This window comes from Hippocampus guttulatus, chromosome 6 (genome assembly GCF_054856545.1).
Source record: "Hippocampus guttulatus isolate MCC_2025c chromosome 6, RoL_Hgut_1.0, whole genome shotgun sequence".
Lineage (NCBI taxonomy): Eukaryota > Metazoa > Chordata > Actinopteri > Syngnathiformes > Syngnathidae > Hippocampus > Hippocampus guttulatus.
Genome location: NC_141266.1, coordinates 13,489,844 through 13,508,236, shown reverse-complemented (window position 1 = coordinate 13,508,236; position 18,393 = coordinate 13,489,844). Strand labels below are relative to the sequence as shown.

The window sequence follows — 18,393 nt, the reverse complement described above, 5'->3', positions numbered from 1 at the left end:
GCTGAGTCAAAAGCTTTTGAGACTTGGAACAAGTTAATGGAGTTGCCAGAGAATGGCACATGGAGTCATTTGGAGAGAAACCATACAAGAGGCTAAATGTCACCAGCGGAATTGAGGATGTACACGTGTGGTACTCATTTGAGAAAATATGGAGTGGTTTCTGAAGTAGCAGGTTATAGATATTATAAATGAGTAGAAATAGGAATAGAAATGGAAATTAACCAACCCCTGAGGAAAAAAAAAAACATCTGGAAAGAAATATGTATTGCAAAGCAGGGACATTCCTGCAAGCTGCACCTCTTATAGGAAGCTCGTTCACTGTACATGTGTCAGTCATCAAGTTTTTTTTCTCCAACACATTTCCTTGATCAGACCCTTAAGATTGCATCTCTGTCCACTTTCATCTACTCCCGTTTATCATTGTAGCATGCTGAGAAAGGGAAATCACTGCTCCCACTATTACCCGCATGCACATGTGTTCATGCAAACGGCCAATAGTAAAGGTACGGCACCTCTAGAGGAGCCAAGATGTAACATGGCTAGACGACACAATACAGTTTCCAACGACAGCTTCCAGCAGCACGTTATGACACCGATGCCCGGGCTTTCAATTCATTCTCACCAAATGGTCATAGCTGCAAAAACAGGATTCTGTTGCACTCCGTCAAACGTTTGGGGCTGAGTACCTTGCCTGACAACAATGTTCCTTTGTCAAATGGATGAGAAAGTGCTTTATGTGGAAGAGTCCTGTAAATCAGGTATTGTAATCAAAACAAAACAAAAGTGCTTTCCCAGCCTACTTTGCCATGCCTTCATGCTCTTCTAGGATTCATTTGGGATCCTCTGTCATTGCTGACTCGACAGAGAGGGTCCCCTAGATGGCCCCCTTGAGATCGGATCTCTTTGTAGTCATTCTAGTTTGTTGTCTGGGCCACACAAGTGGAAAGGTTTGGCTTGACGCCAGTCCTGTAATGTTTCTGACAATAACATGTATTTCTAAATTATGTATTATTTTATTCATGAAAACAACAGGAACAGTAAAAAAAAACAGTTAAACCGTTTTTTATTGGATCGTGACAAAATCATCCACAGTCAGTCTTTTGCGACATGAATCTCTAGCCTGGATGTAAAGTACAATCACAAAGTGAAAAGTATGATGATGACCCTACAGCTGGAAATGGAATTTAATGCAATAAAGGAAAGTGTTGCAAATGTCCATGATGCCAACATGGTACTAGTAGAGATGCCGCAAACGTTTTATGATGGTGACGGTTTGACTCTTGAAGATCCATCCACCCATTTTCCAATCGGCTTATCCTCACAAGGCTCACATACAGGTACATGCTGGAGCCTCTCCTAGCTGTCTTAGGGCAGTAGGCGGGGTACACCCTGAACTGCTTGCCAGCCAATTGCAGGGCACACGTAGACAAACACCCTTCCATGCTCACACTCACACTGAGGGAAATTTTATAGTGTTCCATTAACCTGCCATGCATGTTTTTAGAATGTGGGAGGAAACCGGAGTACCCAGAGAAAACCCACGCAGACACTGGGAGAACAAACTGCTCACAGGAAGGCCGCAGCCAGAATCAAACCCTGCCCCTTTGCACTGTGAAGCAGACAAGATAACAAGTCGCCCACCGTGCCACCTGACTCTTGAACAGCATCTTAAAATTTCTTTTGTTATGAGAAAAATATTTTCAAATACAAACAAAGCGGAAGTTGCCCAGTGTCCCAGTAGGGTATAGTTTTATTCACTATTCTTCTCCTGAACATTCGGCAAGCCTCCTCGCTGCCCATATTCAAAACCCTCCTCAAAACTCACTTGTATTCTTTTGGCATTCGACTCAGCATGACTTAGATTTGTTCTTGGTTTTACTGTTTGGTGCTTTCTACCGTCTTTATGACCGATTTGTTTTACTGTTTATTGTATATGTTAAATTGCTCCATGTACAGCACTTTGTATGCAGTGATGGCTGTTTGAAAGTGCTCTATAAATACAGTTGACTTGACTTGACTTTACAAGGAGCTAGCCTTGCAACCACCATGTCATTTAAGGTAGCGGACCTTCTAACTGGAGTGCCAAAGAAACAAAAGCAAGAGTAAAAAAAGATGTGATAAAAGCACAAGATCACACATGAGCGTAACTTATCTGCTATGATTGGACTGCCAACTCTGGAGGTTATAGCATGTAATCCACTGTACGACATAATACAGCATGTAATGACTTATGTTCCTCTGAGTCTCTTATACAAGCGTTACACACAGTGTTCTCTGATGCTTTCTGACTTTCAAAGGAATAAAAGAAAGGTTCTCCACATTCCTGTACATTAAAAATGTCATGTTCAGTTCCTAAGTGTGTTTCATCATTAAAAAAATAAAATAAAATAAAAAACATTGCAGAAGCAGAAATAGCAGTGTTGGTGTCAGGAAAAACAGAGTTCATTCTTAAGTGTCCCGAGAGACCATTTCAGAGAAAAGAGATAATTGCTTCAGGTTGGCTGTAATTGTTTTGTCTGGCGATGTTGTGCCCATGTCTATTTTTTTTTTTTTTTTACTATGACCAAATTAAAGGAGGAGCTATGGACATTCAGCAAATGCTAAAAATTGAATTAATACTTATGTTTGTTGGAGTTCTTTCAGGTTTATGAATGTATGAAGCATTTCAAAACTATTGGAAAGGATTTTATTAAAGAAAATTTATGAATTGGGTTTCCAACTGACTGAATATGACACAAAAGGTTATGACATCAATAATGATAAAACACAAAAGGATATGACAACAATAATGACAAAACTATACCGCCTGCAGATGTAAGATGAAGAGAAAAATAACTGAGAAAACAGCTACAGATGCTGAACGCCTCTGACATTAAACAATACAGAAAAGGTTCAGGACCAACATGCCTGTATAAGTGGGAGAGAAACAAACAATTAACTCATTCACTCCCAAAGACGTCTTTTCAGACTTGGTCTAGAATTGGCTGGTACTGAATGAGTTAAGTCTGAATCTTACTTTTTGTTTAGCTTGCTAGTACGTAACATAGTACATAACAGATATGTTTGAAGTCGCAATTCTGTTACCGTTAAACTTGCCTGCAAGGTGACTTTGCGCGGCATCTGTGAGTTCACAAAGCCAAAGCCAACTTACCCGCACCACTAGTTGTGCGGACCAATCACAAACTAGAGTGTTTGGGGGCGGGATATACAGCTGTGACGTAAACAAGAGGCGCCAAGATGCTTTTCTCGGTTGATTCAAAAGTCAACATCGTGTCATTTATAAGACACCCTTTATCCGGATATTTACATTGCAAAAACATCAACTATCACTGAACGCCATGATGCCATCTGTGCCAGTCATCGAGATAACAGGTTTCAGCTGGTCAAAACAAGGCACATTCCAGTCACGACATTTTCCGTTCAAACAAAAGTTGGTAGGTGTGCACACGTTGATAAATCGTCCAATTAGTTCGGAGTATTGTGCTTTTTTTCCGAGCAGGTCGGGTTGAGTGATTCAAATTAGCAAAATGAGTCTTGTTAGGTTATGTAACCGTAATGTAATCAGCAATGTTATCAAAGGGTGCTTTATTGTTTTGACATTTAACTTCGGACAGACTTTAGTCTTTGTACATGTGACTGTGACCCCTCAGTAACCATCAAGACTTTTATATTGTAGTCATTTTTACACTTATTCAGCGGTGCACAAAATGAACAACGACCCCCCCAAAAATGTGGACCCAGAATAGGACATTAAGATTTCATGATAGTAACAGTTTGACCCTGTAACAGATTCAACATTATATGTAGAATTAATCATTTTCAATGCCATCAATTGTTTTAAATACTCAACCCGCATCAGGAAAGTAAATCTGAGAAGTGACCCTTTCATGTAACTGTACACGATAGACTTTTATTTATTTCTTAATTTATTATAATCATGGATGGAAGAATGGTTAAATCTAATGAAGCTTGAATTACTCTGGTATATTAGTGACCTTGCAGCGTGTCTGAACATAAAGTAGCTCAACCAGATGACAAAAAGGCATCTCAGAAAGAGTGACCTCATTCCCATTTGCACTGATGGGGTGATGAGGGCAAACAAGTTTCCCTCTGGGCCAGAACTGCAGGCCTCCGGCAAGTTAAATCCCAGTCTGGAAGCCCTCTGGGCCAGGTGTGAGGGGGGCCCCAAGAAGGGACTGGACCCTTAAATAATCCACATCACAGCACTAAGTGGTCACAGACACCTTCGGGGCAAAAAAATCAGAGAGGGGGGGGGGGGAGATGTGGCTAGAGATGGCATTATTCCAAGGAGTGAAGTCTGGGAACCTGCTCTTGTAAAATATATGATCACTTGGTGCACGTGTGAATACTTTTTCCATCTTCTAAGATAGTTTTATTGATTCATGAGGGAGTTGTCAGAGGCACTCCAGACAGAAAACTTCAAGGCTCTCTTCCTTACCTTTTGAAACTGGCTTCGACTACGAAGACATCACATTAAAAATAAAAAAATTATATATATATATATATATATATATAAAAGCACATATTTGTACAAAATGGCTTTGCCAACTATTGCACTGGCGTGCAAATCACAACATTGTGCATGTCCCAATGAACAGGCATCGTGTCATCTGTCTGACATTTTTTAATTTTGTCAGAGGCACACGTTGAAAGTTTCCTGTACCTTTTTTGTGCCTGTGTGCATGTATGTAAACCACAGGTCTACGACCACCTCCGCACCCCTCTTCTGTGAATCCCTATGACTTAGTTCCACATTTCATTCAGTCATCAAATGAATAGCAGCCACGTCGACAGTACATCATATGCATGTGTGCTCATGTCCGACTTGTCACGAGAGGGAGGGATGTACTTACTATAGTCTCAAAATATTCGATGGCGAGTCAAGAGAGACAAGATGAGCAATTCAATTGGGTTAAAGGCCCTTGTGGGAGGAGGGTGATTGTTCAATTTCTCCTAGTGGTTTTGAAATACCAGGACGACCAAATAAGTGATCAGGGTGTTTTGATCAGACAAGGGAGTGAAATAACATAAGAAGTGCTCGCATGATTCAACACCAACATCTCCCCTAACGCTTGAGGGTCCGCATAAAACCTCCTCCCACTCTTGCGCAATTCACTCTGTGCCGGGGATGAGAAAAACATTCAAGATCGGGGCTAACAGAATCAAAGCAAAGGTTATGTTCATGTTTATAACCCGCACAAGTTGGGAAGGAACAGAGGTAACTTGTCATTGGTGTCCAGACAAGGGCAATTCGTAAGAGAGTTTGCACTTGGGGGCCTCATTTAAGGGACTAAACACAAAGCATCTTACTCAAACCTGACTTCTTGACTCGCAGAAGTGTGTTTTTGTTGTTTTCATTTCGTTGCACTTAGCAGTTACGAGTTCAATAATAATAAAAAGCAATAGTATTTTTTAAATGAAATTATTTCCCCCAAAACTGTAAGCACTACGAATGATGAATTCGAGTCAGTTATTGGTTGATTGATTGCCTGATTTTATTATGAACTTTACAGAGTTTCGGTTATATACACCTGAATATAATTGTCAGATATCTCTATAGAAAGTTTCCACCTTTGGAATTTTGCATCACTTAGTTGGATCAGATTTAAAAAAAAACAAAAAAAAAACAGCCAGTCTGATCCTATTGGCTCAGGCTTATCAACTAATAGTTTTAAAAAAAGAGCTCATGAAAAGATAAACACAACAGAAAGGGGGTACATTTTATGATCCTAACCGATTTTTATTAGCGACTTAAGCATGTGTGACCATGATGATGTCAGGCAGTTAAAATGTCCGTGACCCTGCAGCCGGTGGGTGACTCCTCTACCATGCGGACTGAAAGCATACGGTCTCTCATCTTCACTACCAGGGGACTGATAAATGAACCAGCCCCTAAACTAGGCCTCAACATGACTTCATATGGCTTTTTCATATGAGAAGGTCATACAGCCGAGCTATCAATTGACATCGTAAACACATGGCTCTGGGCAGGTTTATGGAAAAACAACTGTTTGGGGATTGATTGGGTAAGTCCTCCTTCTGACCCAAAGCGTAAGTGTGACAATGTAATCGAATACCGTGCGGTTCTGACACTCGTGTACCTCTGAGGATGTAATTCTGGTAGTTCTGGTCAGCTTCAGCACCCACTTTGATCAGACAAGTCAGTCCCTCGGACACCACAAACTCATGCACCAGATCTTTGTCATCCTAAACAGGAGAGATGAAAGACAAGTCAATAATGTCAGCAAAATTTACAATAACCCTAACTTACGATATTTCTGAACTTAGTGGTACTTACTGTTGGTAGCTCATTCAAACAACCTTGGGCTGTGCAACCCCAAAAAATGTAGACATGCATCTAGTTATCGGAGAGACGTAAGTTTCCTTTCTGACTACTGTTGAAGTGCTAACTGAGTAAGACTACGTTCCTCCTTCACCTCCTCATCATATTGCATTTGAACCTGGTGAGAGCATTCTGCTCATATATCGTTCTGTCATGTTAGCTGCCGATGCTATCATGAACGTTGTTGCCCTACTCTGTACACAGTACATCGCGGGATACAAAGAAGGATGGCTAGAGACTTTGATGGTGCAATTTAAACTGATGCAGATGCAGGCTGAAGCGGACCAAGCTCCGATTTCTGACATATGAACCATCTTTGAAGTCATCTCTTGCAGGAGGTCTGAAATCAGTGCATTTGGTGAGCACCGGATTTGTTTGCCGTGTTCATACCTGTTCATCTGAACAGCACTAAACAGATGGGAGTTCTGGCTTTGGGATATATTGGCAAGAGAAGAGCTTTGCCAAGAAACCTTAATGGAACCGATTTAGTAGGAATTTCATCCATGAGTCACCGAGGGGCAAATAGCATCATTTACTTAAGAAAATATATTTCTCAGCCGAGCCTTTCAGCCAGCTGCAGCAGTATTGGTGAGTCACTGCATCAGAGCGAGTGAGCATATGGAGGAAACTTATTTCGGCAGCTTGTAGGAACCATCTCGTCTTTCAGTCACTAACACAGATTGTGTGGCTATAGGTGAGTGTTGGAATGTGAGTGGGGAAAATCTCGACTTAAAACCATCGGTTTATGCTATTTAACATTGACTTCACCTGTTGTGGTCAAAAAGCCAAGCCATGAGCGTTGCCCCCGCCAACCCTTTTGATTACAGATTCCTTAAACAAGGACAACGGTCCGCTCACAGCCCATTGTGGTTTTAATTCATCACAAAGTTGTTTAATGGGGTTGAGGTCAGGCTCATTCAGTCCACACTAACTTATCAAAATGTGCTTTTAACTGTGTGGCTGAGGTGCAAAACGTGTTTGGTAGGATGATGATTTAAAGTGGAAAGCAAGGAGTGCACATGGATCAAATATCAGGCCGAATTCGGAACTTTCTGTCTCCTCATGATCAGAGTGAGCAAACCTCACTGACGCGCAGATGTCTCTAAAAGGTTTACCGAAGCTAGGCGTGTGTTCAGAGTGATTTTTCTGACGCAATTCGAATAGTCAGGCAATCATAAATGCTAATGCTCGACCTGAATGCAGCGCTGTTGCCGGACACAAATAAAGGAGCAACTGGTTGCGGTGGGGGATGTCTATGTCTATCTAACATGTCTACCAACTCATCCATCATCATGGGAGCAGAGTTTCTCAACTGCAATGCACTTGCAAGATTCTTCCATTTCTACAACTACTCCATCTTTGCATTTTATCGCAGTGTGGATGGCCTGATGGCCTCGTGTTCGTCTTACAGGTCAGATACTATGGTTAAACTTCCGAGTTTGGGGTCGAAGACTCGTGACTGCTGAGACGTGATTATTGTTGTTTGTTGGTTTATTGAACATAAAACATATATACAGTAATAATTTGACAGAAAATAAGGTAGATAAAAAAAGTAAAAAGAAAGAAATCAATCTTCATTCAACACAGTTATTATGTTCAAGGGAGTAGGAGGAAGTAAAAAACTTATCTAGTCCTACCCCGTTATGTGATTGTATCTAATAAATCATTTTTATATCAATCAGAAAAGAAAAAAGTAAGAAGAAAGAAGTCTCCATTAAGGCTCATACTTTACCCTTAACCGTGATATTTTTACAACTTTTGGTTTGTATCGGGATTATATACTTCCACACCCTGACACTCTTGTGTCAATTTTCTCTTGTATTCATAATGGATATTTATATACCTTTCTCTATTTATCAACTTAGTTCTGATTTATCATTATATTTAATGTTTTGAATTTATCATTTTAACTCTGATTGATGTAGGTTGTTTGTACTATTTTTTTGAATTTGTTTTTGAACTCAGCAAGCGATTTACTCATTTTCAGGTCCGTTTCGAGATTATTCCACAGATTAACACCTTTGATAGATACACTTCTTTGCTTGATGTTTGTTCTTGTTTTGAGTTTTTTGAATAAGTTGGTACCTCTTAAATCATAGCTGCTTTCTCGAATTTCGAAAAACTTCTGAATGTTTTGGCAGAGCAGGTTATTGTGTGCTTTGTACATTAATTGGGCGGTTTTAAAGTCAACCAGGTCATAAAATTTCATCGTATTTAATTTGATAAATAGTGGATTTGTGGGTTCCGTATATTTTGATCTATTAATAATTCGAATTGCTTTTTTTTGTAGGTTGAGAATAGGGAGTGTGTTTGTTTTGCAGGCATTTCCCCATATTTCCACACAGTAGGTCATATATGGTAATAATAATGAAGTGTATAATGTGTACAAAGATCTCTTATTTAGCACTTCCTTGGTTTTGTAGAGGATCCCTACGGTTTTGGCTATTTTTCTTTTTACGTTATCGATATGTGGCTTCCAACATAGTTTTGAGTCTATTACTAATCCGAGAAACTTGGTTTCATACGCTCTTTCTATCTCAATTGAGTTTACCATAATTTTAGCTTGGTGTTTGATTGGTCTTGTGCCAAAAACAATTAACTTCGATTTTTTCAGGTTAAGTGACAATTTATTTCTGTCGAACCAGTTTTTTTAATTTGTTTAATTCGTTTTCTACGGTTGTCAGGAGCTGTTTGAGATTTATTCCAGAACAGTAGAAAGTTGTATCATCAGCAAATAGGACACATTTAAATTGTTTTGAGACCTTGCAGATATCATTTATATATAAGATGAATAGTTTTGGACCAAGCACTGACCCCTGAGGAACTCCGTGAGTGATTTTCAGTTGATTCGTTTTTTTATTGTTGAGTTGCACGTACTGATATCTGTTTTCTAAATAACTTTTTATCCATTTATAAGCTACACCTCTAATGCCATATCTTTCTAGTTTTTTCAATAATATACTGTGATCTATTGTGTCAAAAGCTTTTTTTAGATCTAGGAAAACCCCAACAGTAACTTCTTTGTTGTCTATATTAGTGGCTATTGCTTCCACAAACTCCATAACTGCCATTGAGGTGGTCCGTTTTTCCCTGAAGCCATATTGATTCTCACTTAACAGCGCATGCTTTTGTATAAAGCTATCAAGTCTGCGAGAAAATAGTTTTTCTAATATTTTTGAAAATTGTGGTAGTAGTGATATTGGTCTATAATTTGTAAACCGATGTCTTTCTCCACTTTTATAGATTGGAATAACTTTAGCAATTTTCATTTTTGATGGAAAGATACCAGCTTTGAATGACAGGTTGCATATGTGCGTGAAAGGTCGCACTACATATTCTATAATCTGCTTTATTATTGTCATGTCAATATTAAAGCAATCAGTTGACTTTTTATTTTTAAAAGTTTTTATAATATCTGATACTTCTTGTTTTACAGCAGTAAGGAACATCATGGAGGAGTTTTTTTCTACATATCTATCTATTTCAAACAAGTTTGTTGGATCAGGAATTTGTTTTGCTAGGTTACTGCCGATGTTGACAAAATACTCATTAAATTCAGTTGCTATTTCTGCAGTTTTTTCCAAAATAGTATTTTTGCCTTTGATAAAATACTCTGGATAATCCATTTTTTAGGACTATTTCTGATTACTTGGTTAAGTATCTTCCATATTTCTTGTGTGTTACTTTTATTCTGCTCTAATAGTGCATGATAATGATCTCTTTTACTGGTTCTTATAATATTTACTAGTTTATTTTTATAGGTCTTATATTTTTTTTCTGCTTCTTCAGTTCTCAATTTTAAAAACAATTTATATAAATTGTTTTTCTTTTTACATGCGTTTTCTATGCCTTTCGTTATCCATGGCTTACTTGGGTCTTTATACTTTTTGGAGACTTTAGTTAATGGAAAATGTTTATCATATAAGGAGATTATGGTAGACTGAAATACTTCAAACGCTGTATTTGGGTCTTCGTTTGAGTAGACCTCGGTCCAGTTTTGTTTTTCTAGGTCTTGCTTAAAGGCGTCGGTGGAGCGTTGGGTTCTTAGTCTTATTTCTGTTATGTGAGTTGTTGACTTAGCTTTTCTATCAAAATAATTATGAAAAACTGCAAAAACAGGTAGGTGGTCACTTATGTCATTAATGAGAAGTCCACTTTCACATTATATGGATCATGTGCTTTGTTGGTCACCCTAAGTATGAGGCTCTTTTTTTCCCCATCAGGTGTGGGGTCTCTTAACATCGTTAAAATTGGTGAAAATGTTTAGAATCTTGTTTCAGCAATCAAAACCAAGCACATACACAGTGATAAAAACAATGCATAGTGAAACGTGACAATCAAGTTATTCGAAATGTAAAGCATACCGTCACCTTCGGGTGAAATCCTCACATCTTCAAAAATCACAACTTGTCATCAGGAAATTATTTTTAAAGAGTCATCTTGCTTGAGTTACCAAATAGCATGAATTGGTATTATACATTACATTGCTATATTGCGCAGCAACGTGAACAAAACACCACCACAAAATGATGTACAATCACTGATTCGACACTGTAAAAAGTGGCTAATTGACTCCACAGTTTTTATTTAAAGTGGTAGGACAAACTACACTCACATCAACCCCAACAGGATGAAAAGGCTTTATTACTTCACAAAGCAAATGACAGTGATTACATCATTTTCCCAAGCTCTGTTTTAAAGGTTTTAGTGGCCTGGGTGATGCTTTAAATAAAAAAACTGTGAGCTGACTAAGCAATGCAACAATTAGAAAAGATTAGAAAAGAATCTGTACGCACTTACCGTTGTGGTTGATTCACTTCCTTCTCCACTGAATCTTTACAGCTATCCATTTGTAACAATACAGACGTACTCAAATGTATCTATTATTTTAACAAATTATTGTCTGTCTGTTGTCTAACTAACACTCACACTTTCAATCTTCTGAATGATGCGTAAAAATAACATGACACGTCCACGGACCATTGCTGTCGATTTGTGAAAAACAAACATGAATTTGAACATATTTGGACACATCGGGTTTCCGGCCAACAGCAATGATATGTAAAAAGGGGAGGTGGGGGGGTCGCTTTTTAGGCTTCTTGTTTTAAAGGCTTGTACTGTTTGCGCTTCTCGGCCATAACTCAAAAGTTTGTTTAAATTGGTTATGACATACACTCTTAGTAGACATTTGTTATTGTAAAGTGTCCTTGGGTGTCTTGAAAGGCGCTTATAAATAAAATCTATTATTATTATTATATTATTATTATTTGTGAGGATGAGGCTCTCTGGCTACAGTATCAGCTATTTTATCTAATTTTGTCTGCTGACACTGATGTCACAATTCGGTCAATTAATTTTTTTTCCACAAATACTGTTGGTCACGTGTGAGGTTAATTTTTTTCCAAATTATTGACCAATCAAGTGTTGAAAATGGCTGGCGCTCTCAGTATGTCGGGTTGAACAAACCATTTTTGGGGTCGCCCGAAAAATGGCTGAATTTGGATGTACAAAGATTCTACTCGACGCCAGCAATTCATCCATTGCCAGGACAATTTTATCCCCAATGACAAAACCACCTGCAACTCTCACCTGTCAGTAACATTGTTATTTAAAGCCCAGCTGGGGCATGTTGTGATGAGGCCCAGCATTCAGATGTGGGGCATGGAAGAGAGCGGCCCAACACCGCGGGGCCATCAAGGCCCCTTCCCTTCCCTGGAGGGGCTTAAACTGCTTCCATAACAGCTTTACCATAGGTACGTGATTGTTACTACCAGTGTGGAAGTGGAAGAAACCGGCTGCTGAAAAGGGTGAATTACCTGAAAGATTTGCTTGAGGGAGAAGAGGGCTCTCCTCAGCTCCCTTCCGCTGGAGTTGTAGAGTTTTTCTGTATGGAGGGCAAAGGAGATGAATCAGTCACACATGTGGAAACCTCCCATCATGTTGTCACAAAGCAAATGATGAATAAATAAGACAAATTTGTTTTGTCCTAACCTAAAAGAGACGCTTATGAACAGTGGTTAAAGTGGACGCAGTGTGCCATGAATAACAAATAACTCCATTGTGTCCGCCGACTTTCAATCGCTGCAATTATTCCAGAGTAGCCAAATGTGAAAAATATGCCGTGAGACAAAAAGAAGAGCAGACGCCACATCTGGGTAGAGTTAGTGAGTAGTTTCCTGCTGACGGTGCTGAATGCGCAGCTTGTGATTATGCAAATTCATGGCAGAAACACCACAATGGCTAAGGAACAATCTTCTCATTAATCAGTTATGGAAAGATGCCGAAAGCCGCGTGGGTCCCTCTAATGGTCGTGAACATTTCCTGCAACAACTTTTGGTCGTCTGTCACCCTGCAAGCAGCCTGCACAGCTGCCAGAGAGTGGCAGTGTTGAGCGCATTCTGAGACGTCCCATCAGTGCTCTTGAAAGCTCTCTGACTCAGCAGAAGCGCTGCTGCAGATACAGCAACTAACTGCCTCATGCAGTGTCTACTCTCCCGCTTCTTGTTGGACTGGACAGTATCTCTTTCTCTCTCTCTGTCTCTGTCTCTCTCTCTCTGAGACATGCTTCTATGTTGCACTGCAGAAACACACACACAGTATGGCATTCGAGCGACTGTTCTTTACAAACAGCATACGATTGGGCTTCCTAGCAAAAGGTTCCCATTCATGATTGTTGCTGGCCATCGCAGCAAGCGAGTAAATCCCTTTAGCGGATGAACAGAGGGAGAAAGAGAGAGGATGTATGTCGGCTGCCAGTTCTGTGGGCACACATAGTCTACTTCCAGACACCGGACCAGACAGAATAAGCAGGCTGAGCTTGATGTCTTTGAGGGTGCCTTTCCGATGACACACAGCTTTTTCCCACCGTATGCATAGGCTCACTGATGCAACAATCGTGCAACATCATATCGCGACATACTTTGTAAAAAGATGATTCAAGATAAACAAGATCTTGAACGTGTACATCCTCATTACCCCCCAAGGGGACAACCGTTTTATCTTGGTTTATCGGCTGGATGACCCAGAAGCTCCAGGTGTGATTCAACACGTTGTACAAAGGACAAAAGTGTGATCATGGCGGTGATCTTTACAGGATCTCTTCCCCCACTTTGGTCAACATTTGCCAGGCTAATGGTGGTGGTAGTTGAATGCTCTACTAAGAGTCATCGTAATAATGGTGGCGGGCCATCTGGGCCAACAAAGCCTTCTCTGCTGGCCTAAACATTACAGAAGCACTGACCTTCATTTCCAGTACAGTACAACTTACATTTTAATAGTTGTTCCATGAACGTGTATTAATTTATTCCCATGAGTGGATTTTCTTCAATTCGCAGCGTTTCTCTCCACGGCACTTTTACCCATCTGTGTTTGTGTATGTTAAATTTATTTTTTGGTCAAATTGGATTCCAGCATTGATCTGTTCAATTGCACAGCTTGAGTCCCGACACAACATTTGAGTAAAGTATTGTACACTTTTACTTGGAACTACAAATGCAAATTCCAGATTGTAATTCACCAAAATGAATCCTTTTTTGCGACCAAAACTTTGTGGAGAAATAAGACTCGAAGGTCAAACCAAAGTTGGAGTTTAAACTTTGAGGTGTCGCGTAAGACACAACAAATCTTGTCAGGCTTTAGCTAAGCGAGCATCTAAAGGATTAACTGCAAACTGTCAGGTCTGCTGTCTCAGCTCCATATTGTGGATTCGTGTGCATGTGACTGAGTCCTTTCAGGTGTGCTGCGCCAGAATCGCTCAGCAGCTGTTGCCCAATCTCAATCTGGTCCCCTTCTCAAGCCAAGCTCAGATGCCACTACGCAAATGAATTGTCAAAGCTCTACAAGGAGTCTATATCTAACCACTCAGTATATTTTTGCTTGAGACCTTTTCGGAATATCTTGACGAGTCACTTTGCTCACGCTCCCCTGCACGTCCGCACTCTTCCAGCAACCTGCCAACAACAAACATAGCTCTCGGGTCCTAATTGCTGACCAACAACTTGCCCATCTGCGGCCATCTCAATCTGCTTGTTCCCCCATTTCTGCACTTTGCACTTCCAGAGTCTGGAACCTTGCCACAAATGTGTTTAACCAAAGGGTTTGACTGCTCACAATAAAAAAATATGCGATACAAATAATTTGTCTAATAAATAACTTAAATTAAACCATATTTGGTTGAGAGTCTTCAAATGAATGAACCTGGTTGCTGAAATGCAAACTGTTCTTGTCCGCATAACAACTTTCCCTGATTCTGATTTATGGTATTACGTATAAGTGAATCGGAGCGTAAAATGTTTTTCACGTTCAGTTCCATACATGGTTGAAACAGCTAATGAGCAGCGCTGGTCTTTTATGGAAAATATCCCAGTCACAGGCAACAGCATCCGCAAACAATAAATCTGGAAGCTGCGGGAAAGCTGCACATTGGTGGCGAGAACTGAGCTTTTAAAAACAGCACGTGCCTGAGCTCTCCACTGCCACCTGCTGGAGACAAAAGAAACAGGCACGACAATTTCGTTCCATCTTTTAATTTTTCAGCATGTGTTTTAATGTATAGATTCCAATGTCTGAAACTGAATGAGGTGTGATCACCTAGGTGAAAAGACAGCACAGTTATTTTCCCTTTCACTCTCGTGTTTAAGTCCGAAATTGGACTGCTCCTCCTCGCGAATATTGAATGTAAATCAGCCAACAACGAACTGACACCCAGCTCTGCTTAAGAAGTGACTGTGACCAGATGGCAGCAAGCCCCAATGACAGCGATGCATCAGCACCTGACTTGACACCGAGTGGCCTTCTGCAAATCCAGAAGCACTTGTGCATGATTCCATCTTCCTGTAGCCATACACTCAAGAGTCGTTCTCTCTCTCTGAGGCCCTTTATTCTGGACTGCAATAAAAATGTCAGAAAGTTATTCCTTGCCGGCACTAAATAAGGCACATCTGCAGGAACAGACAGATCTTTTCCCTGTCCCTGTCAACAGTGCACCCTCTGATGAAGGGCTCAGAGGCCCATCTCTAATGAGAAATAGCTCAGTGGAGAATAGCTCCATACCGTTTGGCACGGATACACACCGAAGAGCAGGCTTTTTTCTTGCCAGCGACGAAACCGCAGAGCTTAATGTTTCAGGACCCCAACTCTAACAGTTATGTTTACCTGAAACCAGCTGAAACTTCCAACTTAATGGCTTACTGCATTTGTCGGGGCTTTTTTATTGTCTCAATGCAAATCTCGGAAAAAGAGCCCAAACAAAGCGAAAGTGATAGCATATGTTTGGGGCAGGCAATATCATTTTGGCTTCATCTTTTGAACGACCGTGCATAAACCATAATTGGGCTGCATAATAAGCCTGAATCATTTACAGCTTGCTGATTTATTCAATACATATTTTTGATTTAGTAGTAGGTTGAGTCTAATTATATGCTATGAGTAAATCCTCGTGCCATAAAGTAAGTCGTACTCCTGATTTTTTAAACTCTTAAATTGCAACACAAAGTCCCATCTTCTGAGATACAACACTACAGATAAGAAAAGGCAACATCATTATACAGTAACCTGCAATATAATGCATGGTGCTGTAGCAGGGCAGTTTTAATCATATGGAATGTGCTTTGCTATTCACGCTTAAAGGCAGAAAACATCGGGAGACTGCCATGCAAGTAGTGAAAAGTCACTTTTGCTAAGAATAGCCGTGGGCAGTGACGCTTCCAATTCAGTTTGTTTGTCATTTTTGACGCCAATACCGGATCGCAGTTAAAAAAAAAAGAATGAAATAAGTGACGATGGCCATTCAGGTCTGATGTGGCCGAGAATGTCCTTTGGCCTGGACAATGCTGCATGCAGTACAGTGCAGTATAGCAAGTTGTTGTTTAAAGTGCAACTTTAACAATACAGTGCAGAAAGATGGTCTTAGTAGATGCATGATGAAAAGAATCATTAAGTAATTCCACTTACCGGTAGATTAGAGTTGGGGTTCATTATGCATCATTCTTGCCATCCTCCATTTAGCCGTTTATTCCTTAAGGGCTGTGTTACTTTAAGTAACTTGCTGACATAACCTGCCAACATTTAGAGTTCGGTTGTTTTTGGAGTAGTCAGGAGAAATAAAATCCTCCACCTGTATGATTTTTTTCCCAAGTAGTTTTATTACAGTCATGGCAACATCAATAAACTTTTGTCTGTCCTCTTTGTTAATTTAAAGCAAAGACGAATCGTAACAAATGACAATGGATGACATGATAATTTTCCCTGTCAAGAAAAAAAGTTGGATTCTTTTTGGGGAGGGCAGGGTTGACCATTGATTAAAAGTGAGAAAAGTAATTAGAAATAGAAAATGGCAGTGAAAACCAACAACTTGGACCCCAGCATTATCAAACATTTTGGATTTGAAAATGATTCAAAGTCCTCCGGGTTCAGGCACTGAGCGCTGTGCCACGTTGACACAGAAATGAGCCGCTTTGTTGTACTTTCTTTTTTTTTCTTCTTCTTCTTCTTCATTTAACGCCAGGATCTACTCAAGAATAATGCTACCGAGTCATTTTGGCAGCTAAAAATGTTGCTGTGCCAAATATGTGACAAATACAGAGGAATAGATGAAACTTGTCCATTGCTGTTGTTTAGCATTTTTTTTCATTCTGATGTCTTAATACTGTCTGGATTTGATAGTTTGCCGCAAGTACTTTTTTTGTAGTGGAAAATAGTCCAAAATGTAGGCTACAATAAAGGTGACTATACCTAGTGGAGACCCTGTGACCAAATAAAGCACATTTCGATTGCCACATTCCTGCCAGTTTGAAACGCTGGTGAAAAGTCAGTTTTCCAGAACTCATGAAGGAAAAAAAAAGATAAAATAATATATGGGGGGAATAAAATGACCTTCCGAGATTGACGTTTGGCATGATACTGGCCAGGAATTAGCCCCCTTCTGCCTGAGTTAAGGTGAATAAAGGGTCAATAAAAGCAGATTATAGCACTCAGGTGGAAATTATTTGGCAGCAATGCAGGTAAGACTGAGCTCACATTCTGTGTTTGGCTTTTGATGGCAAGTCATACTGGGATTTAGAAAATGCCTGCACCAAGATGAACTTTCACTCTCACATGTAAACAGATGGCTCAAAATGTGCACAAAGGAATAAAGGCATTCATTAATTTGTTCCTGTTGCCTGGAAATGCTTTGGATGTTATGATGAAAGCCATGTGGCGACGATGGTTTAGATTTCAGAAAACTGAGCCTGGCCACACAGATTGAAGAAGCCTCCGCCACTGGGAGCCTTCGGAAGGCCTCACAGGACGCGCGGGGCGTGAAAGTCAAAGCCCACAAAAAGCAAGAGACATGGAGGAGACATGAAAACCCCCAAACAAGTCATAAACTGGCGCATAATTTGATCATAAACACATCACAAGCAGACGGTGCAAGGACTGCTGTTCAGAAAATACTCTTGCCACGATACAACCGTGCAAATAAACCAGCATAATTTCTTCTAACTCTACTTCTCTCACAGGTAAGGTATCGCTGGATTTCCTCATGGGAGCCGGGCACGGGAGGTTGTGTTCCTGGGCCGTGACACCCGATCCCGCCTGGCCCATTCAATGCAACGACATACCCCAGCCAAGTTCATACAAACATCAAACCTGCCCCGCAGAGCACAACAGCACCCATTGTGCCCCAGCGGGAATTGGATTGCGGCGTTTATTGACGTGTTTACACACGACCCGTGGCGAAAGTTTAGGTTTTTTTGTCAGTCACCATAATTCTGCTTGAAGGCAGCAGTGACATTTGTCTTTGAATATCGCCGACGTCTGCTCCTTTTCTTCAAAGAGCCCTTACTAGGAGGTCGTTGGTGCTTGACAGGCATGGCGGATTAAAGCTCTGTTGCTTTGCCTGTGTTGTGCTATGTATTTTGACCACACATCAAGATGCTATCTGATGCTGTCAGAGTGACTCAATAGAGGACACTCTTGCTTGGGTCTGCACAGGGATGCATGACCGCAAGGCGAATGCGAGGGCAGGCAAAATGTTCATTACCTGCCCG

At 40.4% G+C, this 18,393-nt stretch overlaps 1 protein-coding gene across 3 annotated transcripts in view; it reads right to left on the bottom strand.

Moving 5' to 3' along the window:
* Window positions 1-18,393, bottom strand: part of fhod3b (formin homology 2 domain containing 3b) — a 97,860-nt gene that overhangs the window by 36,866 nt on the left and 42,601 nt on the right. For all 3 annotated transcript variants that reach the window (XM_086114696.1, XM_086114697.1, XM_086114699.1), the window contains exons 4-5: window positions 12,181-12,248; window positions 6,123-6,228 (exon numbers count right to left, since the gene is read on the bottom strand). In XM_086114696.1, the coding sequence (XP_085970822.1) occupies window positions 6,123-6,228; window positions 12,181-12,248 (174 nt within the window). The remainder of the gene's footprint in view (window positions 1-6,122; window positions 6,229-12,180; window positions 12,249-18,393) is intronic.